Here is a 26,323-nt window from a genome sequence, read left to right on the forward strand (position 1 = left end):
CTCTAACTTTTAGAAATCCTCCATCTTGCAGATGGAGGATTCCCCCAATAGGGTTAGGATTGTGACCCCCTCCCCTTGGGAGGAGGCACAAAGAGGGTGTACCCACCCTCAGGGCTAGTAGCCATTGGCTACTAACCCCCCAGACCTAAACACGCCCTTAAATTTAGTATTTAAGGGCTACCCTGAACCCTAGAAAATTAGATTCCTGCAACTACAAGAAGAAGGACTGCCTAGCTGAAAACCCCTGCAGAGGAAGACCAGAAGACGACAACTGCCTTGGCTCCAGAAACTCACCGGCCTGTCTCCTGCCTTCCAAAGATCCTGCTCCAGCGACGCCTTCCAAAGGGACCAGCGACCTCGACATCCTCTGAGGACTGCCCCTGCTTCGAAAAGACAAGAAACTCCCGAGGACAGCGGACCTGCTCCAAGAAAGGCTGCAACTTTGTTTCCAGCAGCCTTGAAAGAACCCTGCAAGCTCCCCGCAAGAAGCGTGAGACTTGCAACACTGCACCCGGCGACCCCGACTCGGCTGGTGGAGATCCAACACCTCAGGAGGGACCCCAGGACTACTCTGATACTGTGAGTACCAAAACCTGTCCCCCCTGAGTTCCCCCAGCGCCGCCTGCAGAGGGAATCCCGAGGCTTCCCCTGACCGCGACTCTTTGAATCCCAAGTCCCGACACCTGGGAGAGACCCTGCACCCGCAGCCCCCAGGACCTGAAGGACCGGACTTTCACTGGAGGAGTGACCCCCAGGAGTCCCTCTCCCTTGACCAAGTGGAGGTTTCCCCGAGGAACCCCCCCCCCTTGCCTGCCTGCAGCGCTGAAGAGATCCCGAGATCTCTCATAGACTAACATTGCGAACCCGACGCTTGTTTCTACACTGCACCCGGCCGCCCCCGCGCCGCTGAGGGTGAAATTTCTGTGTGGGCTTGTGTCCCCCCCGGTGCCCTACAAAACCCCCCTGGTCTGCCCTCCGAAGACGCGGGTACTTACCTGCAAGCAGACCGGAACCGGGGCACCCCCTTCTCTCCATTCTAGCCTATGCGTTTTGGGCACCACTTTGAACTCTGCACCTGACCGGCCCTGAGCTGCTGGTGTGGTGACTTTGGGGTTGCTCTGAACCCCCAACGGTGGGCTACCTTGGACCAAGAACTAAGCCCTGTAAGTGTCTTACTTACCTGGTTAACCTAACAAATACTTACCTCCCCTAGGAACTGTGAAAATTGCACTAAGTGTCCACTTTTAAAACAGCTATTTGTGAATAACTTGAAGTATACATGCAATTTTGATGATTTGAAGTTCCTAAAGTACTTACCTGCAATACCTTTCGAATGAGATATTACATGTAGAATTTGAACCTGTGGTTCTTAAAATAAACTAAGAAAAGATATTTTTCTATACAAAACCTATTGGCTGGATTTGTCTCTGAGTGTGTGTACCTCATTTATTGTCTATGTGTATGTACAACAAATGCTTAACACTACTCCTTGGATAAGCCTACTGCTCGACCACACTACCACAAAATAGAGCATTAGTATTATCTATTTTTACCACTATTTTACCTCTAAGGGGAACCCTTGGACTCTGTGCATGCTATTCCTTACTTTGAAATAGCACATACAGAGCCAACTTCCTACAACATCTGTACACAGTGTTGTAAACTCACTTGGCACAGTAAATAAACTAACTCTGCCCTATACAATGCTCTGTGTTCTTATCTATGATGTCATTTGACATGTCATGAGTATTGTTAAGAACAACATGATTTAATCTGCTGTGTGTAATATGAAGAATACACACAATGCATGGTGAAAAAGCGAGTTATTAGTTATATATCTTAATTTCCATAGGTTCAGCAATACCTTCTAGACACTTCCGCAAAATACTACAGTATTCCGTAAACATTTGTAAAAGTATATATATCAATTAAAATAATTGTTCCTACCTCTACACAGTTTAGTAAAGATTCTAATGGGTTCCATATATTTCAAAAACAGTAATAATGTAGATTTCACAGTATAGAACACATTAAAGTGAGGTCTAAACAATATAGCTGTAGGAAGTTGGCTCTGTATGTGCTATTTCAAAGTAAGGAATAGCATGCACAGAGTCCAAGGGTTCCCCTTAGAGGTAAGATAGTGGCAAAAAGAGATAATACTAATGCTCTATTTTGTGGTAGTGTGGTCGAGCAGTAGGCTTATCAAAGGAGTAGTGTTAAGCATTTGTTGTACATACACACAGGCAATAAATGAGGAACACACACTCAGACTAATCCAGCCAGTAGGTTTTGTTATAGAAAAATATATTTTCTTAGTTTATTTTAAGAACCACAGGTTCAAATTCTACATGTAATATCTCATTTGAAAGGTATTGCAGGTAAGTACTTTAGGAACTTTGAATCATTTCATTAGCATGTATACTTTACATAAAACACAATAAGCGGTTTTAAAAGTGGACACAGTGCAATTTTCACAGTTCCTGGGGGAGGTAAGTTATTGTTAGTTTTGTCAGGTAAGTAAATCACTTACAAGTCTCAGGTTTGGGTCCAAGGTAGCCCACCGTTGGGGGTTCAGAGCAACCCCAAAGTTATCACACCAGCAGCTCAGGGCCGGTCAGGTGCAGAGGTCAAAGAGGTGCCCAAAACACATAGGCTTCAATGGAGAGAAGGGGGTGCCCCGGTTCCAGTCTGCCAGCAGGTAAGTACCCGCGTCTTCGGAGGGCAGGCCAGGGGGGTTTTGTAGGGCACCGGGGGGGACACAAGTCAGCACAGAAAGTACAGCCTCAGCAGCGCGGGGCGGCCGGGTGCAGTGTGCAAACACGCGTCGGGTTTACAATGGTTTCTTATGAGAGATCAAGGGATCTCTTCAGCGTTGCAGGCAGGCAAGGGGGGGCTCCTTGGGGTAGCCACCACCTGGGCAAGGGAGAGGGCCTCCTGGGGGTCACTCCTGCACAGAAGTTCCGATCCTTCAGGTGCTGGGGGCTGCGGGTGCAGGGTCTTTTCCAGCCGTCGGGAAATGGAGTTCAGACAGTCGCGGTCAGGGGGAGCCTGGGGATTCCCTCTGCAGGCGTCGCTGTGGGGGCTCAGGGGGGACAACTTTGGTTACTCACAGTCGTAGAGTCGCCGGAGAGTCCTCCCTGAAGCGTTGTTTCTCCACCAGTCGAGTCGGGGTCGCCGGGTGTAGTGTTGCAAGTCTCACGCTTCTTGCGGGGAGTTGCAGGGGTCTTTAAAATCTGCTACTTGAAACAAAGTTGCAGTTCTTTTGGAGCAGGGCCGCTGTCCTCTGGAGTTTCTTGTCTTTCTCGAAGTCGGGCAGTCCTCAGAGGATTCAGAGGTCGCTGGTCCCTTGGAAAGCGTCGCTGGAGCAGGTTTCTTTGGAAGGCAGGAGACAGACCGGTAGGACTGGGGCCAAAGCAGTTGGTGTCTTCTGTTCTTCCTCTGCAGGGGTTTTTCAGCTCAGCAGTCTTCTTCTTCAGGTAAGTTGCAGGAATCTCCATTCTTAGGTTCAGGGAAGCCCTTAAATACTAAATTTAAGGGCGTGTTTAGGTCTGGGGGGTTAGTAGCCAATGGCTACTAGCCCTGAGGGTGGGTACACCCTCTTTGTGCCTCCTCCCAAGGGGAGGGGGTCACATCCCTAATCCTATTGGGGGAATCCTCCATCTGCAAGATGGAGGATTTCTAAAAGTTAGAGTCACTTCAGCTCAGGACATCTTAGGGGCTGTCCTGACTAGCCAGTGACTCCTCCTTGTTGTTTTCTTGGTTTCCTCCGGTCTTGCCGCCAAAAGTGGGGGCCGTGGCCGGAGGGGGCGGGCAACTCCACTAGCTGGAGTGTCCTGCGGTGCTGTGACAAAGGGGTGAGCCTTTGAGGCTCACCGCCAGGTGTTACAGCTCCTGCCTGGGGGAGGTGTTAGCATCTCCACCCAGTGCAGGCTTTGTTACTGGCCTCAGAGTGACAAAGGCACTCTTCCCATGGGGCCAGCAACATGTCTCGGTTGTGGCAGGCTGCTGGAACCAGTCAGCCTACACAGATAGTCGGTTAAGGTTTCAGGGGGCACCTCTAAGGTGCCCTCTGTGGTGTATCTTACAATAAAATGTACACTGGCATCAGTGTGCATTTATTGTGCTGAGAAGTTTGATACCAAACTTCCCAGTTTTCAGTGTAGCCATTATGGTGCTGTGGAGTTCGTGTAAAACAGACTCCCAGACCATATACTCTTATGGCTACCCTGCACTTACAATGTCTAAGGTATTGCTTAGACACTGTAGGGGCACAGTGCTCATGCACTGGTGCCCTCACCTATGGTATAGTGCACCCTGCCTTAGGGCTGTAAGGCCTGCTAGAGGGGTGTCTTACCTATACTGCATAGGCAGTGAGAGGCTGGCATGGCACCCTGAGGGGAGTGCCATGCCAACTTACTTGTTTTGTTCTCACCAGCACACACAAGCTGGCAAGCAGTGTGTCTGTGCTGAGTGAGGGGTCTCCAGGGTGGCATAAGACATGCTGCAGCCCTTAGAGACCTTCCTTGGCATCAGGGCCCTTGGTACCAGGGGTACCACTTACAAGGGACTTACCTGGATGCCAGGGTGTGCCAATTGTGGAATCAAAAGTACAGGTTAGGGAAAGAACACTGGTGCTGGGGCCTGGTTAGCAGGCCTCAGCACACTTTCAATTCAAAACATAGCATCAGCAAAGGCAAAAAGTCAGGGGGTAACCATGCCAAGGAGGCATTTCCTTACAATAGGCGTCTTAATTTTGTTAGAGCTATCATTAGCCAATAATATTGTTTAGTCATTGCCATGTACTGCAGTATACTGTGGTCCAAACTATCACTAATACTTTGTCCCTAATAACGTCTAAAACTGGAGAACACATCCAATTACAACAACCATTTGCAACGCAATGGGTCTCGCGTTTGCTCGAGTTAAAGCTATTAGCATTGTAAACTCCTAACCAGACTTCTCGTCACATAAATTGAAAATAAAAAGTAAAATAGTTTCCCATAACTAACCGGACTTTCCTTACCACAAACTAAATGTACCCCCATTAGCGCAAAGCAGGAAAAAAAAAAAAAAGAAAGCAGATGTTCGCAAGTAGTGAAACGTATCGGCAAAAGTGCAAATATCCATGTAACGGGGTCGATTTCATGCAAAGCGCTCGACTACTGCCCAGCGAGATCGCGCTGTGAAATAAAGAGATAAAGTAGTCCAGAAACCATACGGAAAACATCAAGCCTCATTTGTTTTCAATAGTTGGTTGGTGCGCTCGAGGAGGGCTAAACACCGAAACAGGCATGACCTACGCTTGCCGTTCACTAATGAAATCAAGCGAATTTTAAAAGGCAAGCCCACAAACCAAAAAAACCAATGGGAGTGACATAGGTGTGGTTACACGCCAAGAGAGAGAGATTACACCCAGGGAGAGGGCGATTTGTGCTTGACTCTAAAAAGGATCCTTTCAACACCATAATTTACCTTCCTGACAAACTCCATCTCAACCCGTTCACCCATTTCATAGCTGCGTCTGTCTAAATAGTCTATGGAAAATGCAAAGGTGGAAAAACGTGACCTGGAACACCCCTTTATTCTTTGCACCCTCTTAACTAAATCACCACAAAATGTAGCATCATCAGCCAATGTAGATAGAACAGTAGGACTGCAAAGTTTCACAAAGATTGGTCAAGCGGTGGCAAAGTTATTACCAACCAAGGAATTCCTCTATCTAGGAATCCTAACTGTAACTACCAAGTGGCTACTGGCACATTTTTGTAAAAAAAAAAAATTTGAGTGTGCCGCCTTGTGATCTCACAACTTTCCCACACAGAAATATGTGGAAAATGTGAGTTTATAGCTAAATTTGAGGTTTGCAGGGGACACTGGGTAATAAAAGTTGGGAATCCATGCAAGCCACACCTCCCTGGACTCCTCCGAGAGTCTGTTTTTCAGAAACATCGGAGTTTGGCAGGTTTCTCTAGGAGGCCGTCGAGTCTGGAACCAGAAATGCAAGTGCCCCCTTGCAAAACCAGGTTATTTTGTGATAGATAGTCTGCACCACCAGTTTTGGGCCCTTCCCGGTCGTGGGCATCTGGCCCAACCACACAAGTGAGGCATCGTTTTTCTCAGGAGACTTGAGAGTGCTGGGTAATAGGACATTTTTGACTGCCTGCAGATTTCATAACCTTTCCTCATTGAAATGCAAAGAAGATTTTTTTTTTTTTTAGGCAAAGTTTAAGCTCTGCAGGAGATTCTGGGTCAAAATGTGAAGAGAGCCACGCAATAAGCCCATCCCTGGTACCCCCAGGTGTCAGAGTTTAAAAAATAAACAGGTTGACTAGATTTCCCTAGTTGCTGGCTTAGCTAGGGTCCAAAATCCCTAGCTACACACATTGGAAAAAGGGTCAGTTTTCAGTGGAAAGAAATGTGCTGTGTCCATGTTGCGTTTTGGGCTGTTTCCTGTTGCAGGCACTACCCGCACAAATGAGGTACCATTTTAAATCAAGAGACCTGGGGGGAATGCTGGATGGAAGAAAGTTTGTAGCTCACTGCAGACTTTCCAATCGGAGAAATGCAAGTCAACCCACACTAGTTACCCCTAGATGTCTAGTTTTCTTTTTTCAAAAATGTACAGGCTGGCCAGATTTTCCTAGGTGCAGGCTGAGCTAGGGCCCATAACCTCAAGCTACCTACACTGAAACAAAAATCAGCCAGTTTTAGGGGGACAGTGTACCCATGTTGCATTTTGAGCCTTTCCCGTCAGGGGCACCAGGACTACCTACACAAGTGAGCTATCACTTTTTATCAAGAAACATGTGGGACCAAAGAATAGTAGAACATTTGTTATTACCTATTGGATTTCACTGCATTTGTGCCTTTCCCATGTATGCTAGTGGATAAGAAAGATGGCATTTTGAAAAATACCCTCCAAATCATACGCTAGCACGGATACCCACAAATTCTGAGATTTAGAACAAAAAACACTGCTCCTAAACTCTCCAACTTGTATCCTTTCTGAAATACATAAATTTCCTTGAATTTTTTCACTCTGCCTTTTTCGCTGTAAAAATTGGTCGATACTCTGTACTCTATGAAAAACCATTGCGCAGTGTAGCTCAGTTGTTGGCTCAGGGTACCATGGGTTCTTGGAGAACCTACAACCTTACATATCCCAGCAACCAGAAGAGTCTAGCGCACGTAATGGTATATGCTTTTGTCAATTAGCCACTGTGAAAAAAAGTTACACATGAAAATGTTGCAACAGATGCCCATTTTTTCCTTACTCATTTTCATTGTTTTTTTTTTTTTTTTTTTTTTAACAGTTATTATCCTTGGCAAAACCTTGAAGGATCTAAACATATGACCCCCTTGCTGAATTCACAACTATGTCTATTCGTCAGAAATCTATAGCTTTTCAGGATCACCCATGTGTTTCACACTTGTTTCAACTACAAACTGTAAGTAAGCTGAGAGCATCAAAACAATAGGGAAAATGGGTTACCTCTTAGAAAAATTCCAAAACTGTGGTACAAAATTAGGTTTTGGGATTCAGCTCCGCATGTTCTTTAAAGATGGGAATATTTCGGCTTTAGTACAGCAAACTACTTGTTGATGCCATTTTTAGGGAAAAAAAGAGACACTGATCTCGAGCACTTTTTCCCTATTTTTCTCCAAAAACTTAAACTTTTTCAAAATTTTGCCTTTTTTCTCAGTCCTCTCCAGGTGAGTCCATAAGTCCAGGGTACCTTTAGAATCCCCAGGATGTTGGAAAAAAAGGGACACAGATTAGGTGCGGATACCTTATGTAAAAAGAAAAAAAAACAAAAAAAAAAAAAACAAAAAAAAAAAAAGTGATGGAGCCCAAAGTGAAAGTGAAATTCGTAGCCTTGCATAGCATGGTTTTGGTACTCAACTCCCTTTGGCCATGCGCAGTGTAGGGTTGGGTGCGGTCCTGCACACAAATGCCTGTAGGTGCCCACACTGCACATGGCCGAAGGGCAAATAACCCCCTTTTTGGGTATTTTCTGGTTGTTCTGTGGATTCACCACAACGCCTGGATTGACAACTCTGGGGATTTGTCTCTCTGTTGCACCCCACCACCCCCCAGCCCCCCACCACTTCAAGGCCTAGGGAGTTAGGGCGGCCCTACGTTGCCCCCTTATATCTTCTTTTGTTTCATTTTTTAGGACTCAGGACAGAACCCTAAGAAAGTGGCCTCAACTTTTCCTTCAGATTACAGCAAGCCAATCACAATGTGTGCTTGAGCGCACAAATCCACTGATCTGCTGTGGATTCTCAGCGGTGTGAAATTACTAAATTTTGAGCCTTCATTTCTCAAAAACACTGAATGAGTTTACACCAAATTACAAAGAGCACGCTTTCTGGACCGAGATCTAGCTTTCTGGAAATTTTGGTTCTCATTGTTCAATTTACCTTTGGAGAAATGAATGGGGAAAACACGTTTGAAAACCTTACTCTTTTTCTCAGCCCCCCAAAATTTACCAGGAAGGAGCTGAGATGGATGAGACTGTTTTGGGAAGTTTTGGGACGAATGGTCAAAAGGAGTCAAAGTTATAAGGAAACTAAAAACAGTTTTTCCCTATGGAAACACAATCCTAACTAGAACTACCCAGTGGCGACCGACACTGGGTAATATATTATGTAAAAAACACACACACACTCGTCATCGGGGCCATGAAGGGTTAATAGTATCCTTTTCAGTTTCATTTTACATGCATCAGGATGTGCAGACTTGCACAAACCATAAACATATACAAACTGTGCCCAAACACACAGACTAAGGAAACCTCCCTTCTACACACCATTTACCTGAAAGTCAAAATGCATGTTTGGGGCAGATATATATTGCAAGCGTACAATAACTGACCAGCATTCAAGAGCATACCGTTTTCATAAACATTAGATAAATCTGTTCTCTTTTTCTTCTTTTTCTTTGGCAAGGTTGCTTCGGAAACTGCTATGTCCTCCATATTGTGTTCCAGTCCACCTTCCACCATTTTTTTGCTACTTTGTGATGTAATCTCTGTTTCTTCAACAGATTCAACTCCATCTTCTGCTGCTCCATCAGCTATTGTATTCTCTAAAACAGAATAGATGTGGCACAACACAAAGTCATCAATTCAATGCAAACTGTTCATCCAAACATAAAATGAGCATGCATTCTTAAGTACAAACAAAGCAAAGCAATTCCTTATTAATGCACCCTATTCTATATAAATACCATTACATACAGGCAGACTCCATCCTCTTGCTGGCACACAAAAGATTTACTCTACTTGTTATGACTGCAGAGAGGGATACTATTAAGGTTGGTTCATTGCCAACAACGAAGGGCAACTGAGCACTAAACCAGAGTAAAATAGCTATCTCTTGCACATAGAGAGAGAACGCCTTCCAATCAAGGCATGTACTGAACAACTTCATAATGTTCTCATTTGTGTCATAGTAACTTAAAAACAATTACACTAAGATGTAAATTGAATATAATTCTGTACATAAAACCAAGGCATTTACTGTTGCACAATCCTCTAATGAAGCGTAATATTAAATAAAATAATTAAAAAAAAATTTAAAAAAAAGTATCCTTCAAAATGTATTGTGAAAGACTAATATAAGCCACCGAGTACTTTACTTGAAGTGGACAAGGTCACAGTCTTCTAGGATACCACAGATCTAAATCGAGGCATTATCAGGGGCATATTAAATAGTTTGATATAACCATTTTAGCCACCTGGATGAAAATGTTCAAGTCTTACATGAATTCAATTTGGCCAATCAAGGCGACAACGAAACACTTCTAGACAACACAAGTATTTGTTACGTACAATGAATGGGACACGTTTGCACAGCCCAAAGGGAGAGTGTTTGAAAGCAGGGCTTGCACACAGTTTACGTTAATTTATATGCTTTCCATGAAAAACACACTTGTCAAAATGTGACTGATAAGATGTAAGGGGTTTGAGCAAAGTTGGTCACAGTGCGTGCTTTTTTCTGGGGGGCGGAGGCAACTTCTATGGACAAAGAGTTTGGACTTGTAGGGAGATGAAAGGAAAGAGCTGCAGGAGTAGAGTACCCACAACAGCAGGTGTGTTTGCCACAGCCAAGGTTTAGGAGAAAGCCAACAAAGGGAGCATGGACTATGCAAAAGAAGCCCAAACAAAACTACATCACTAGGACTGTGATGGAGTAAGAAAGGACAGTGCTGGTAGAGGGAGGATGCATCTCTGTCAACATAAGATAAGTATTAAAGTGATCTTGGTCAGGGGTTCAGGAGGAGGAAGGAAGCATAAAACCCTTTCTGCTGAGGTGGGTAGGAAAATTTGAGCAATTTATGTGCATGTATCATTATGTCCTTCACTCAATCAGCACGACTTAAACCAGTAAGCTTTGTGACCAAAAAGTACACCTCCTTGAGTGAGGTCATTAGCTTACTTTAGATAGGACATTAGGTGCAAGATCCTGGTGTCGCATTCTTGGTATACCGGTTATTAACAGTAGAGGATGTATGTTCTTGACAAATACAAAAAGTATTCTCATTAAAGAGTTGGGCATTTTGACGGAATTCTCACATGAACCCAATTTGAAGTGTCTGCCATTCAGTAAAGCAGAAATTAAGAATGTACTCTAGTGTCTACGAAGAACTAATAGTATGCTAACAGGCACTACAAACTGTTGTAACAGAAGCAGTTTAATGATTCTAAAAACCTTACCCCTGGTTACTGAATGCAAAAACCCTGCAAAGTTAAAGTTGTATGCAGAACTGAGACGCCTTAATGAACAAAGTTTGTTGGACTGTCATAACAAAAATTGAAGTTGCTTGCAGTAATAGAAAAAGTTAAATATTTTTTCATGCTGAATTCACACGGTAAGCATCATCAGACAGAAGAAACCACAAATTGTTTCCTTCTGACCACATTACCATGAAAGAACTTTAAATTATTTGCACATTTTCTTGTCTGGCGTCAGCTATATATGTGTTGGACACAGTGGGGTTGACACTTTCCAAAATGACATACTTGTTTTGCAAGCACCTTGGAGGAACAGTATTGGACATACTAAGGTCGTTAACAGAACCGAGGCTATGACACTTCAAATTGGCTAGGCTAAATGTTTGTGAGGAGGTCCGGGAAGACCAATAACGTGGTTGGAAACTCAAATATTCTCAGCTTACAGCCATCAAGAGGACATACATCAAAGAAGAGAGCAACTGTCATCTTTACTCGGTCTTGGATTATTATACATGTTGTGCAGCATATTTCTTAATCAAGCCAACAAGAGCTTTATTTAAAGAACAAAATACCTAGTATGAGTGGACTCAATCTCAACATGGCTTTTGAATGTTTGTAGGAAAAGAACTCCATGTTATCACAGTGGTGATGGACTGTATGTAGTTTTTACCCTTAGGGTGATAGTGGAAACAGCACAGAAGGTAGAGCTGCATTTACGAGTTTTGAAGTCAACCGAGGATTGGTATTCCGCCACTGAAAGCAAGGCATTTGGATCAAACTGTGCCGTGAAACACTTTAAAATTGTAAAACGTTTGTATTTAATATAATTTAAGGCAGACAAAACTGTTGGACTGATTAAGTATAAAAATTACATGTCGGGGTATAGGCTAGAAATAAAATGTGATTGAGGTGTTTTGCGATTAATGATGCCGTTAGTTTAGCTCACGAAGAACTTAGTGGACAGAATCAGCTTTTGGTCATGAAATCGGATAACATTTTGGTACAGGTCATAAATGTGCCACCAAGCAAAAGCCTCAGTAAAAAACATCAATGTATCAGTTATAAGATTTTTTGGAAAGTCAGAAAGGAGAAAAATGTGATGTTGTACTTAGAATTTATTTTAATACCTTCTGGAGGCACATACATGTCTTTCCTAAGTGACTCAAAGGATATTTAGGTAAACTGCCATGAACAAAAAAAAAAATGTGAGATGTATACCGACAGCAGTATATGGATGTCATTATTATACAGAAGGATGTCAAGCCTGCACATAGTTTGTATGATAAGAGTGTAACAGGTTGTACTTTTGAGCTGAATCCTTTTTTTCCCCTGAAGGCCCATGGCGGCATTTGGGAATTGATTTTAAAAATTTAGTAATATGATAAACAATAACATGAGAAGAGACAAATGTGGTTTTGAACTTTAAAGGATAGTTTTCACAAGGAAGGTCTCTCTTTGACCACCAACAATGGCGTTCAATTTGTACTTTACAAAATGAAAATATTTCAGCAAAAAAGCAGCATAGTGGATTCTAAAAATGTGTTTCCCCTTTGGAGATTGTAATGGCACATTTGTGCCAAGAAAAGATTGACCACCGGAGAGGAAGGAACACACAGTGTAATATTATATATATATATATATATATATATATATATATACACACACACACTTTTGTTACCAACTGGAAGAGTTTGCCAGCAGGTAGTTATAGTTAAGCCTTAGTTTCAACAGACAAATGTTTTGCTTTTCTCATAACTTGGGTGTCGTTTGATGAATCTTCGCACCAAATACCCTACTTTGCCTAGTTCTGCAGGGAAAGTTACAGGTGATCCATCAAGCAGGGACTGAGAACAAAAGGAGGGGGGGGGGGCAAAAAAGTGTTTCCCCTGTACAATTTCCCATAGGAATTTTGAACAAAACTACAGCCCAAATCACTGGACGGAATTATACCAAATTTGGCAGAAAGGAAACTCTTGGTCCAGAAAGAGCCCTTTTTGTAATTTCATGTACATTCGTTCAGTAGTTTTGGAGTGAAGGAAAATAGATTTATAGCTATATGGGTAGAGCCTAAGCACAGATCGAGGGTGAGATCTGACTGGCCAACAGCACTTCTGACTCTGCTTTTGTTCCAGTTGGATGGATTTGTGGAGTTGTTTTGCTCCTGACTGCATAGGTCTGTTCTGGATGTGTTTTCGATGGAGCAGGGGAGCTGCTTCTCCGTGCAGGCCCCAGGTGAGTCTGAGGTCTGGCTTCTATAATCAGTTTAAGTAGGCGGCTGAGGATGCTCTGTGTTTGCAGTAACATACCAGGGTGTGATCGTGACACAGTGTCTGGTTTAATAATAATATACACTACTTTTGGCTGTTCCTCACTCTACAGGCCTCGATTGTGCCGAGGTCACTGTGAAGAATGCTTTGAATCTCTGAAATTTTGTGTTAAATCACAGTGTATTTAGATTTAAGCAGGACCACCGCATTATCCCAGGTCAGTGGCCGATGTTCTGCCTGCAAGACTGTACAGCAACAATTTCCCCGCAGAGACAGTTGTTGAGTCACGACAATGTCCCTGTTGAGGCTGGACCTGCCAGTGTCTAGTTTTAGCACTGTCAGTGCATGACCAAGCAGCGTATGTTGGAACAGGAAGGTTTTGCGTTGAAGACCAGCACAGAGAATGAGTTGGGATTTATTTTCTGTGTTACTGAAACGATTTACAGGTTGACCTTTCTGTGCAACACTTATCTGTTTTCGGCGTTCCCTCATGTATAATTTAGTTGAACTGTATTGCTCTTTTGATTTATTTTTTGCCCCAACAAAACAAACAAAAAAACCTCTAAGTCACAATGATGAAAATATCTAGATTTGAAGGACCCTGTCAACTGAATCACCGATTTAAAACAACTGTCACAGGATCAAACAATTGCATCATATGTGGTAAGGTGAATCAAGACGCTTTTATCTCATGATTTCGTGATTAACTGTTGCTCGCCTCATTTCCTTTAGATAACACTGCGATTTAAATGACCGCAAATGCAGAACCCTGTGATATTCGATATTGCTGTGTTGCTCACCACCAAAAAGGACGCAGTAAAAACCCAGTCATTAATTTTTAAAAATATCAATCCATTTAAACAAGCTAAACTGATGAATGCTGAATGAAAGAGACGAGATTTAAAAAGTTTTCAAAGTAAAATGCAATGATTAGTTGAGTCAGTAAAAAAAAAAAAAGAAAAAAAAAAAAACACACACACACACACACACACACACACACACACACACACACACACAACAGCACCCTCAATACACAGATTTGAGATTATGAAAAGTGCTGACAATGGCAGCTAGGCAAAGGACTATGAAGCCACTTAGGCACCAGGGAAATTTCTAAGTTCTTGGTGGCGGGGTGTTTGTCAGCTGCCGAAGTATTTGTAATTGCGATTATAACAGTTTATTTCTTCTTTGGTGTTCTAGTTCAAAGCTTTTGCTTCCTTTGCTGTGGATCCTTGCGGTTGTGGCAGTAGTTGTCCTGCGGTTTGCATAGTTGCATGTTTTAGGTAAGTAAAAGCAATTTACACCAAAGGAGTATTGTTGACATGCATGAATGACATGTTTGTAGGTGTGTACTAAATGCAGGATTGTGTGTGAAATTGTCCTTAGATTTGAGCACAATGATATTTGTGTTGTCATATGTCTAATTTTCTTTTTTCTTTTTAGTGGGATATCATTGGTGATTGCTGTGTCTGTGCAGAGTAGTTGCTGGTGAGTAGCTTTTTCAGGCGAGTGAGTGGTACAGTTTTTTAGTACAGCTTTATCACAAAGAGTTATTACTTCTTTTAGTGTTGGTTGTTGTTGGGAATCCATTTGTTGTTAGAAAGGATCATGGGTAGCCGCAGAGTGGCCACTCAACAGGTTGTTGGCATGCTTCTGGAGTCGTCTTCAGACCATGATTACGAGACTGACTCTGCATCTGAGGCAGAGGAGGAAGTGAGATATTCTGGCAGTGAGTTTTCTGTCTGAGAGGATTCTTCTGATGAGGAAGCCACTCTCAGTGCAGATGAAGGGCCAGTTTTAGAGGAGGACATTGATGTGCCAAGAGTGCAGCAGCCTGCGGATGAAGGGTTTCCCCATTAGAAGACCTGAGACCTGGATTGCCCCAAACATGGAGCAGCCACAGTTACCTGCATTTGCTGGTCTCCCAGGGTGCAGAGTCAATATGGAAAATGTTTTACCTGTCAATTTCTTTCACTTGTTTATGGACGATGTATTCTAGGAAGAGATTGTGGAGCAGACTAATTTGTATGTGGAGCAATATTTGAGGGACAACGCTGCAAGACTTAGGCCTCAGTCTAGAGCTACTCAGTGGATTCCCACGTATCTGGAAGGGATGAAAAAGATTTTAGGTTTGACTTTTTTGATGGGGTTGACAAGGAAGCTGTCACTGGCTTCTTATTGGTCTACTAGTCCCTTGATGACAATGGCTATATTTCCTGCAACCATGACACATAATCGCTATTTGTTTCTTCTTCGTATGCTGCATTTTGTAGACAATGCTTTAGCCTTGCCACCAGATCACACTGATTGTGACCATCTGTAGGAAGTTGGCTCTGTATGTGCTATTTCAAAGTAAGGAATAGCATGCACAGAGTCCAAGGGTTCCCCTTAGAGGTAAGATAGTGGCAAAAAGAGATAATACTAATGCTCTATTTTGTGGTAGTGTGGTCGAGCAGTAGGCTTATCAAAGGAGTAGTGTTAAGCATTTGTTGTACACACACACGCGCAATAAATGAGGAACATACACTCGGAGACAAATCCAGCCAATAGGTTTTGTTATAGAAAAATATCTTCTCTTAGTTTATTTTAAGAACCACAGGTTCAAATTCTACATGTAATATCTAATTTGAAAGGTATTGCAGGTAAGTACTTTAGGAACTTTGAATAATTACAGTAGCATATATACTTTTCACATAAAACACAAATAGCTGTTTTAAAAGTGGACACAGTGCAATTGTCACAGTTCCTGGGGGAGGTAAAGTATTGTTAGTTTTAGCAGGTAAGTAAATTACCTACAAGGTTCAGTTTTGGGTCCAAGGTAGCCCACCGTTGGGGGTTCAGGGCAACCCCAAAGTTACCACACCAGCAGCTCAGGGCCGGTCAGGTGCAGAGGTCAAAGAGGTGCCCAAAACACATAGGCTTCAATGGAGAGAAGGGGGTGCCCCGGTTCCAGTCTGCCAGCAGGTAAGTACCCGCGTCTTCGGAGGGCAGACCAGGGGGGGTTTTGTAGGGCACCGGGGGGGACACAAGTCCACACAGAAAGTACACCCTCAGCAGCGCGGGGCGGCCGGGTGCAGTGTGCAAACAAGCGTCGGGTTCTCTGTAGGTTTCAATGGGAGACCAAGGGGTCTCTTCAGCGGTGCAGGCAGGCAAGGGGGGGGGGGGGGCTCCTCGGGGTAGCCACCACCTAGGCAAGGGAGAGGGCCTCCTGGGGGTCACTCCTGCACTGAAGTTCTGTTCCTTCAGGTGCTGGGGGCTGCTGGTGCAGGGTCTTTTCCAGCCGCCGGGATCTTAGAGTCAGGCAGTCGCGGTCAGGGGGAGCCTAGGGATTCCCTCTGCAGGCGTCGCTGTGGTGGCTCAGGGGGGACAACTTTGGTTACTCACGGTCTTGGGGTTGCCGGAGGGTCCTCCCTGAGGTGTTGGTTCTCCACCAGTCGAGTCGGGGTCGCCGGGTGCAGTGTTGCAAGTCTCACGCTTCTTGCAGGGGTCTTTAAATCTGCTCCTCTGTAACAAAGTTGCAGTTCTTTTGGAGCAGTGCCGCTGTCCTCGGGAGTTTCTGGTCTTTCTTGAAGCAGGGCAGTCCTCAGAGGATTCAGAGGTCGCTGGTCCCTTGGAAAGCGTCGCTGGAGCAGGTTTCTTTGGAAGGCAGGAGACAGACCGGTAAGTCTGGGGCCAAAGCAGTTGGTGTCTTCTGTTCTTCCTCTGCAGGGGTTTTTCAGCTCGGCAGTCCTCTTCTTCTTGTAGTTTCAGGAATCTAAATTCTTAGGTTCAGGGGAGCCCTTAAATACTAAATTTAAGGGCGTGTTTAGGTCTGGGGGGTTAGTAGCCAATGGCTACTAGCCCTGAGGGTGGGTACACCCTCTTTGTGCCTCCTCCCAAGGGGAGGGGGTCACAATCCTATCCCTATTGGGGGAATCCTCCATCTGCAAGATGGAGGATTTCTAAAAGTCAGAGTCACTTCAGCTCAGGACACCTTAGGGGCTGTCCTGACTGGCCAGTGACTCCTCCTTGTTTTTCTCATTATCTCTCCTGGACTTGCCGCCAAAAGTGGTGGCTGGGTCCAGGGGGCGGGCATCTTCACTAGCTGGAGTGCCCTAGGGCATTGTAACACGAAGCTTGAGCCTTTGAAGCTCACTGCTAGGTGTTACAGTTCCTGCAGGGGGGAGGTGTGAAGCACCTCCACCCAGAGCAGGCTTTGTTTCTGTCCTCAGAGAGCACAAAGGCTTTCACCGCATGGGGTCAGAAACTCGTCTCTCAGCAGCAGGCTGGCACAGACCAGTCAGTCCTGCACTGAACAATTGGGTAAAATACAGGGGGCTCTCTAAGATGCCCTCTGTGTGCATTTTTTAATAAATCCAAAACTGGCATCAGTGTGGGTTTATTATTCTGAGAAGTTTGATACTAAACTTCCCAGTATTCAGTGTAGCCATTATGGAGCTGTGGAGTTCGTTTTTGACAGACTCCCAGACCATATTCTCTTATGGCTACCCTGCACTTACAATGTCTAAGGTTTTGCTTAGACACTGTAGGGGCATAGTGCTAATGCACATATGCCCTCAACTGTGGTCTAGTGCACCCTGCCTTAGGGCTGTAAGGCCTGCTAGAGGGGTGACTTACCTATGCCACAGGCAGTGTGAGGTTGGCATGGCACCCTGAGGGGAGTGCCATGTCGACTTAGTCATTTTATCCCCACCAGCACACACAAGCTGGCAAGCAGTGTGTCTGTGCTGAGTGAGGTGTCCCTAGGGTGGCATAAGACATGCTGCAGCCCTTAGAGACCTTCCCTGGCATCAGGGCCCTTGGTACCAGGGGTACCAGTTACAAGGGACTTGCCTGGGTGCCAGGGTTGTGCCAATTGTGGAGACAATGGTACATTTTAGGTGAAAGAACACTGGTGCTGGGGCCTGGTTAGCAGGATCCCAGCACACTTCTCAGTCAAGTCAGCATCAGGCAAAAAGTGGGGGGGTAACTGCAACAGGGAGCCATTTCTTTACACCATCTTTTTAAGATTAGGCCTGTCCTTGATCATTTTGTAGATCGGTTTTCAGAGGTCAATGTTCCAGGCAAAGAGATAAGTGTGGACGAGTCTTTGGTCCTTTTCAAGGGGCGTTTAGTTTTTAAGCAGTACATTCCTAGTAAGAGGGCATGGTATGGAATTAAATTGTATATGCTATCAGAAACTAGTACAGGATACATGCATACTTTCCGGGTCTACACTAGTAGGGATTCCAGTATTGACCCTCCTGGTTGTCCGCCCACTACTGGAGTTAGCGAAAAAATTGTGCGGGAACTTGGTAGACGACTGTTAACTATTTGTACGTAGATACTTTACATTGGAGTGCAGTTGTTCAAGGAGTTGTTTAGAGTAGACACTGTTGCTTTTGGCACAAACCGTTCTAACCGGGAAAGGCTATCCAAGGGAGCTTGTCTGTAAAAACTTGAGGGGACCGTGCAGTGCCTTGCGGGATAATGAGCTGCTAGCTCTGAAATTTTCAGACAGGAGGGATGTGTACATGCTATCTACCATCCATGATGAGAGTACTTCCCCTGTGACTGTTTTGGGTCAGGTTGCCGAAGTGTGCAAACCTGTGTGCATTGTGGACTACAATAGACACATGGGTGGTGTTGATAGAGTAGATCAGAGGTTGGAACCTTACACTGCTCTTCGTAAGACTTACGAGTGGTATTAAAAGTTGGCCCTACATTTATTTCGTTTGGCAACTTTTAATGCTTTTATTGTGTTCAAGGATTGTTCACCTGAGTCAAGGACGAAATTTGTTAAATTTCGTGAGTCAGTGATAGAGAGCCTTATTGTGGTGGAACAGGCAAGAGTTCCTAGAGTAGCAGTGGTGGAGGATGTGGCTAGATTGAAAAATCGCCACTTTCCAGATCACATTCCCCCCACTCCCAAAAAAGATTTGCCCACTAAGAAATGTAGAGTATGTGCCCTAAGAGGTATCCGGAGGGAGAGCCAGATGTACAGCCCCAATTGCCCTTCAAAGCCTGGGCTGTGTGTGGCCGGCTGTTTTAGGCGCTTGGCTGGCGGTGTGCGCGGGGTGGCGCTTGGCTGGCGGTGCCAGACAAACATCAGTCCACACACTCCCATCAGCTAGTGTGACTGCTGTATCAGGCATGTGGGCGTATGTAAGTGATGGGCCCTTGAGTGGCGCTGTCTTTCGATGCGAGTGTTGTAATGTGCTGGCCCCGTGGCTGGTGGTATGAATGGTCTTGTGCACGTCATGTATGACAGGTGTGTGAATGGACTGTAAAAAAGGTTGGTGCTCATGAGCTGTGAGTCATTGGTTCAGTTTTTTGACCTTTCAGTTATTAACAGTGCATTTCACATTTGTGAAATCTCTTGTTAATAAAATTTTATCTACTGAACCATCACTCACCCGTGTGCCAAATTCAACCAGTATGTGTGGTAAAAATGACAAAACCTGCTCCATTGTAATCAGGCGTCGCAGCACACTTGTGACAGGCTAGGTGTCTCAGGTGGGACCCGATGATGAAGCATGCCACCAACTTGGTTGGTGGGTGAGGGGCCTTTTTCACATAGCCTAGGTGAGTTTCTTTTCGCAATTTGTGTTTGGCACATCACAGACGTACGTGGACACATCAAAAACGATATATTACAAAACTGCCTGTGTTTGGGGGGGGGGGGGGGGGGGGGGGGGGGAACCCTATGATTTTGGTCATGGATGCGGCCTTCATCTAGGGAAATCTACCAAACCCAGACATTTTTTAAAATTAGACACCCCAAGGAGTCAAGGGAGGTGTGGATCCCCCAACATTTTCTTACCCAGACTCCTCTGCAAACCTCAAAATTGGCTTTAAAACAAAAGCATAGTTTCCTGACTTTCCCTAGTAGGATCACCGCTTCAGCACAAAATCCCTACTCCCCAGCACTCCCCTCAGTCTCCCAAGTAAAAGGACACCTCACTTGTGTGGGTCCCCAAAGCAGAGTTAGCCTAAAGATGTATGTAGGAAGTTGGCTCTGTATGTGCTATTTCAAAGTAAGGAATAGCATGCACAGAGTCCAAGGGTTCCCCTTAGAGGTAAAATAGTGGTAAAAATAGATAATACTAATGCTCTATTTTGTGGTAGTGTGGTCGAGCAGTAGGCTTATCCAAGGAGTAGTGTTAAGCATTTGTTGTACATACACATAGACAATAAATGAGGTACACACACTCGGAGACAAATCCAGCCAATAGGTTTTGTTATAGAAAAAATATCTTTTCTTAGTTTATTTTAAGAACCACAGGTTCAAATTTTACATGTAATAGCTCATTTGAAAGGTATTGCAGGTAAGTATTCTAGGAACTTTGAATCATTACTTTAGCATGTATACTTTTTACATAAAACACAATAAGCTGTTTTAAAAGTGGACAGTGCAATTTTCACAGTTCCTGGGGGAGGCAAGTTATTGTTAGTTTCAACAGGTAAGTAAGGCACTTACAGGGTTCAGTTCTTGGTCCAAGGTAGCCCACCGTTGGGGGTTCAGAGCAACCCCAAAGTTATCACACCAGCAGCTCAGGGCCGGTCAGGTGCAAAGGTCAAAGAGGTGCCCAAAACACATAGGCTATAATGGAGAGAAGGGGGTGCCCCGGTTCCAGTCTGCCAGCAGGTAAGTACCCGCGTCTTCGGAGGGCAGACCAGGGGGGTTTTGTAGGGCACCGGGGGGGACACAAAGTAGCACAGAAAGTACACCCTCAGCAGCGCGGGGGCGGCCGGGTGGAGTGTGCAAACACGCGTCGGGTTTCCTTCAGTTTTCAATGGGAGACCAAGGGGTCTCTTCAGCGATGCAGGCAGGCAAGGGGGGGGCTCCTCGGGGTAGCCACCACCTGGGCAAGGGAGAGGGCCTCCTGGGGGTCACTCCTGCACAGAAGTTCCGTTTCTTTAGGGGCTGGGGGCTGCGGGTGCAGGGTCTTTTCCAGCCGTCGGGAAAGGGAGTTCAGATAGTCGCGGTCAGGGGGGAGCCTGGGGATTCCCTCTGCAGGCGTCGCTGTGGGGGCTCAGGGGGGACAACTTTGGTTACTCACAGTCGTAGAGTCGCCGGAGGGTCCTCCCTGAGTTGGTTGTTCTCCACCAGTCGAGTCGGGGTCGCCGGGTGCAGTGTTGCAAGTCTCACGCTTCTTGCGGGGAGTTGCAGGGGTCTTTAAACCTGCTCCTTGTAACAAAGTTGCAGTTCTTTTGGAGCAGTGCCGCTGTCCTCGGGAGTTTCTTGTCTTTTTCGAAGCAGGGCAGTCCTCAGAGGATTCAGAGGTCGCTGGTCCCTTGGAAAGCGTCGCTGGAGCAGGGTTCTTTGGAAGGCAGGAGACAGGCCGGTAAGTCTGGGGCCAAGGCAGTTGGTTTCTTCTGGTCACTAGCCCTGAGGGTGAGTACACCCTCTTTGTGCCTCCTCCCAAGGGGAGGGGGTCACATCCCTAATCCTATTGGGGGAATCCTCCATCTGCAAGATGGAGGATTTCTAAAAGTTAGAGTCACTTCAGCTCAGGACACCTTAGGGGCTGTCCTGACTGGCCAGTGACGACTCCTTGTTGCTTTCTTTGTTTCCTCCAGCCTTGGCGCCAAAAGTGGGGGCCGTGGCCGGGCAACTCCACTAAGCTGGAGTGTCCTGCGGTGCCGTGACAAAGGGGTGAGCCTTTGAGGCTCACCGCCAGGTGTCACAGCTCCTGCCTGGGGGAGGTGTTAGCATCTCCACCCAGTGCAGGCTTTGTTACTGGCCTCAGAGTGACAAAGGCACTCTCCCCATGGGGCCAGCAACATGTCTCTAGTGTGGCAGGCTGCTGGAACCAGTCAGCCTACACAGATAGTCGGTTAAGTTTCAGGGGGCACCTCTAAGGTGCCCTCCGTGGTGTATTTTACAATAAAATGTACACTGGCATCAGTGTGCATTTATTGTGCTGAGAAGTTTGATACCAAACTTCCCAGTTTTCAGTGTAGCCATTATGGTGCTGTGGAGTTCGTGTAAAACAGACTCCCAGACCATATACTCTTATGGCTACCCTGCACTTACAATGTCTAAGGTTTGGCTTAGACACTGTAGGGGCACAGTGCTCATGCACTGGTACCCTCACCTATGGTATAGTGCACCCTGCCTTAGGGCTGTAAGGCCTGCTAGAGGGGTGTCTTACCTATACTGCATAGGCAGTGAGAGGCTGGCATGGCACCCTGAGGGGAGTGCCATGTCGACTTACTCATTTTGTTCTCACTAGCACACACAAGCTGGTAAGCAGTGTGTCTGTGCTGAGTGAGGGGTCTCTAGGGTGGCATAATACATGCTGCAGCCCTTAGAGACCTTCCCTGGCATCAGGGCCCTTGGTACCAGAGGTACCAGTTACAAGGGACTTCTCTGGATGCCAGGGTGTGCCAATTGTGGAATCAAAAGTACAGGTTAGGGAAAGAACACTGGTGCTGGGGCCTGGTTAGCAGACCTCAGCACACTTTCAATTCAAAACATAGCATCAGCAAAGGCAAAAAGTCAGGGGGTAACCATGCCAAGGAGGCATTTCCTTACACAACCCCCCCCCCAAACGAAAGAGGATGAGACTAACCTTTCCCAAGAGAGTCTTCATTTTCTAAGTGGAAGAACCTGGAAAGGCCATCTGCATTGGCATGGGCAGTCCCAGGTCTGTGTTCCACTATAAAGTCCATTCCCTGTAGGGAGATGGACCACCTCAACAGTTTTGGATTTTCACCTTTCATTTGCATCAGCCATCTGAGAGGTCTGTGGTCAGTCTGAACTAGGAAGTGAGTACCAAAGAGGTATGGTCTCAACTTCTTCAGGGACCAAACCACAGCAAAGGCCTCCCTCTCAATGGCACTCCAACGCTGCTCCCTGGGGAGTAACCTCCTGCTAATGAAAGCAACAGGCTGGTCAAGGCCATCATCATTTGTTTGGGACAAAACTGCCCCTATCCCATGTTCAGAGGCATCTGTTTGCACAATGAATTGCTTGGAGTAATCTGGAGCTTTTAGAACTGGTGCTGTGCACATAGCTTGCTTCAGGGTGTCAAAGGCCTGTTGGCATTCTACAGTCCAGTTTACTTTCTTGGGCATTTTCTTGGAGGTGAGTTCTGTGAGGGCTGTCACAATGGATCCATATCCCTTCACAAACCTCCTATAGTACCCAGTCAAGCCAAGGAATGCCCTGACTCGAGTCTGGGTTTTTGGAGCTACCCAGTCCAGAATAGTCTGGATCTTGGGTTGGAGTGGCTGAACTTGGCCTCCACCTACAAGGTGTCCCAAGTAAACCACAGTTCCCTGCCCTATCTGGCATTTGGATGCCTTGATAGAGAGGCCTGCAGATTGCAGAGCCTTCAAAACCTTCTTCAGGTGGACCAGGTGATCCTGCCAGGTGGAGCTGAAGACAGCAATATCATCAAGATAAGCTGCACTAAAGGATTCCAACTCAGCAAGGACTTGATTCACCAACCTTTGGAAGGTGGCAGGGGCATTCTTTAAACCAAAGGGCATAACAGTGAACTGATAATGCCCATCAGGTGTGGAGAATGCGGTCTTTTCTTTTGCTCCAGGGGCCATTTTGATTTGCCAGTACCCTGCTGTTAAGTCAAAGGTACTTAAGAATTTGGCAGCCCCTAATTTATCTATGAGCTCATCAGCTCTAGGAATGGGATGAGCATCTGTCTTGGTGACAGAGTTGAGACCTCTGTAGTCCACACAAAACCTCATCTCTCTCTTTCCTTCTTTGGTGTGAGGTTTGGGGACTAAGACCACTGGGCTAGCCCAGGGGCTGTCAGAGTGCTCTATTACTCCCAATTCCAGCATCTTGTGGACTTCCACCTTGATGCTTTCCTTAACTTGATCAGACTGTCTAAATATTTTGTTTTTGACAGGCATGCTGTCTCCTGTGTCCACATCATGGGTACACAGGTGTGTCTGACCAGGGGTTAGGGAAAAGAGTTCAGCAAACTGTTGTAGGACCTTCCTACAGTCAGCTTGCTGTTGGCTAGAGAGGGTGTCTGAGTAGATCACTCCATCTACTGAGCCATCTTTAGGGTCTGATGAGAGGAGATCAGGGAGAGGCTCACTCTCAGCTTCCTGGTCCTCATCTGTTACCATCAACAGATTTACATCAGCCCTGTCATGGAAGAGCTTAAGGCGGTTTACATGGATCACCCTCTTGGGGCTCCTGCTTGTGCCCAGGTCTACCAGGTAGGTGACCTGACTCTTCCTTTCTAGTACTGGGTAAGGGCCACTCCATTTGTCCTGGAGTGCCCTGGGAGCCACAGGCTCCAGAACCCAGACTTTCTGCCCTGGTTGAAATTCAACCAGTGCAGCCTTTTGGTCATACCACAACTTCTGGAGTTGTTGGCTGGCCTCAAGGTTTTTACTTGCCTTTTCCATGTACTCTGCCATCCTTGAGCAAAGGCCAAGTTGTAGGAAGTTGGCTCTGTATGTGCTATTTCAAAGTAAGGAATAGCATGCACAGAGTCCAAGGGTTCCCCTTAGAGGTAAAATAGTGGTAAAAATAGATAATACTAATGCTCTATTTTGTGGTAGTGTGGTCGAGCAGTAGGCTTATCCAAGGAGTAGTGTTAAGCATTTGTTGTACATACACATAGACAATAAATGAGGTACACACACTCAGAGACAAATCCAGCCAATAGGTTTTTATATAGAAAAATATCTTTTCTTAGTTTATTTTAAGAACCACAGGTTCAAATTTAACATGTAATATCTTGTTTGAAAGGTATTGCAGGTAAGTACATTAGGAACTTTGAGTCATCTCAATTGCATGTATACTTTTCAAGTTATTCACAAATAGCGATTTTAAAAGTGGACACTTAGTGCAATTTTCACAGTTCCTGGGGGAGGTAAGTTTTGGTTAGTTTTACCAGGTAAGTAAGACACTTACAGGGTTCAGTTCTTGGTCCAAGGTAGCCCACCGTTGGGGGTTCAGAGCAACCCCAAAGTCACCACACCAGCAACTCAGGGCCGGTCAGGTGCAGAGTTCAAAGTGGTGCCCAAAAACGCATAGGCTAGAATGGAGAGAAGGGCGTGCCCCGGTTCCGGTCTGCTTGCAGGTAAGTACCCGCGTCTTCGGAGGGCAGACCAGGGGGGTTTTGTAGGGCACCGGGAGGGACACAAGTCCACACAGAAATTTCACCCTCAGCAGCGCGGGGGCGGCTGGGTGCAGTGTAGAAACAAGCGTCGGGTTCGCAATGTTAGTCTATGAGAGGTCAAGGGATCTCTTCAGCGCTGCAGGCAGGCAAGGGGGGGCTTCCTCGGGGAAACCTCCACTTGGGCAAGGGAGAGGGACTCCTGGGGGTCACTTCTCCAGTGAAAGTCCGGTCCTTCAGGTCCTGGGGGCTGCGGGTGCAGGGTCTTTTCCAGGCGTCGGGACTTAGGGTTCAGAGAGTCGCGGTCAGGGGAAGCCTCGGGATTCCCTCTGCAGGCGGCGCTGTGGGGGCTCAGGGGGGACAGGTTTTGGTACTCACAGTCGTAGAGTAGTCCGGGGGTCCTCCCTGAGGTGTTGGTTCTCCACCAGCCGAGTCGGGGTCGCCGGGTGCAGTGTTGCAAGTCTCACGCTTCTTGCGGGGAGATTGCAGGGTTCTTTAAAGCTGCTCCTTTGGATAAAGTTGCAGTCTTTTTGGAGCAGGTCCGCTGTCCTCGGGAGTTTCTTGTCGTCGTCGAAGTAGGGCAGTCCTCAGAGGATTCAGAGGTCGCTGGTCCCTTTGGAAGGCGTCGCTGGAGCAGAGTTCTTTGGAAGGCAGGAGACAGGCCGGTGAGTTTCTGGAGCCAAGGCAGTTGTCGTCTTCTGGTCTTCCTCTGCAGGGTTTTCAGCTAGGCAGTCCTTCTTCTTGTAGTTTGCAGGAATCTAATTTTCTAGGGTTCAGGGTAGCCCTTAAATACTAAATTTAAGGGCGTGTTTAGGTCTGGGGGGTTAGTAGCCAATGGCTACTAGCCCTGAGAGTGGGTACACCCTCTTTGTGCCTCCTCCCAAGGGGAGGGGGTCACAATCCTAACCCTATTGGGGGAATCCTCCATCTGCAAGATGGAGGATTTCTAAAAGTTAGAGTCACCTCAGCTCAGGACACCTTAGGGGCTGTCCTGACTGGCCAGTGACTCCTTGTTGCTTTCTTTGTTCCCTCCAGCCTTGCCGCCAAAAGTGGGGGCCGTGGCCGGAGGGGGCGGGCAACTCCACTAAGCTGGAGTGCCCTGCTGGGCTGTGACAAAGGGGTGAGCCTTTGAGGCTCACCGCCAGGTGTCACAGCTCCTGCCTGGGGGAGGTGTTAGCATCTCCGCCCAGTGCAGGCTTTGTTACTGGCCTCAGAGTGACAAAGGCACTCT

The 26,323-nt window shown here is 46.1% G+C and overlaps 1 protein-coding gene across 1 annotated transcript in view; it reads right to left on the reverse strand.

Annotated features, from left to right (window-relative positions):
* Positions 1-26,323, reverse strand: part of DDX18 (DEAD-box helicase 18) — a 194,036-nt gene that overhangs the window by 136,776 nt on the left and 30,937 nt on the right. Inside the window, exon 2 of the mRNA XM_069224345.1 lies at positions 8,897-9,091. Within this exon, the coding sequence (XP_069080446.1) occupies positions 8,897-9,091 (195 nt within the window). The remainder of the gene's footprint in view (positions 1-8,896; positions 9,092-26,323) is intronic.

The sequence above is a fragment of the Pleurodeles waltl genome, chromosome 3_1 (genome assembly GCF_031143425.1).
Source record: "Pleurodeles waltl isolate 20211129_DDA chromosome 3_1, aPleWal1.hap1.20221129, whole genome shotgun sequence".
In the NCBI taxonomy this organism is placed as follows: domain Eukaryota; kingdom Metazoa; phylum Chordata; class Amphibia; order Caudata; family Salamandridae; genus Pleurodeles; species Pleurodeles waltl.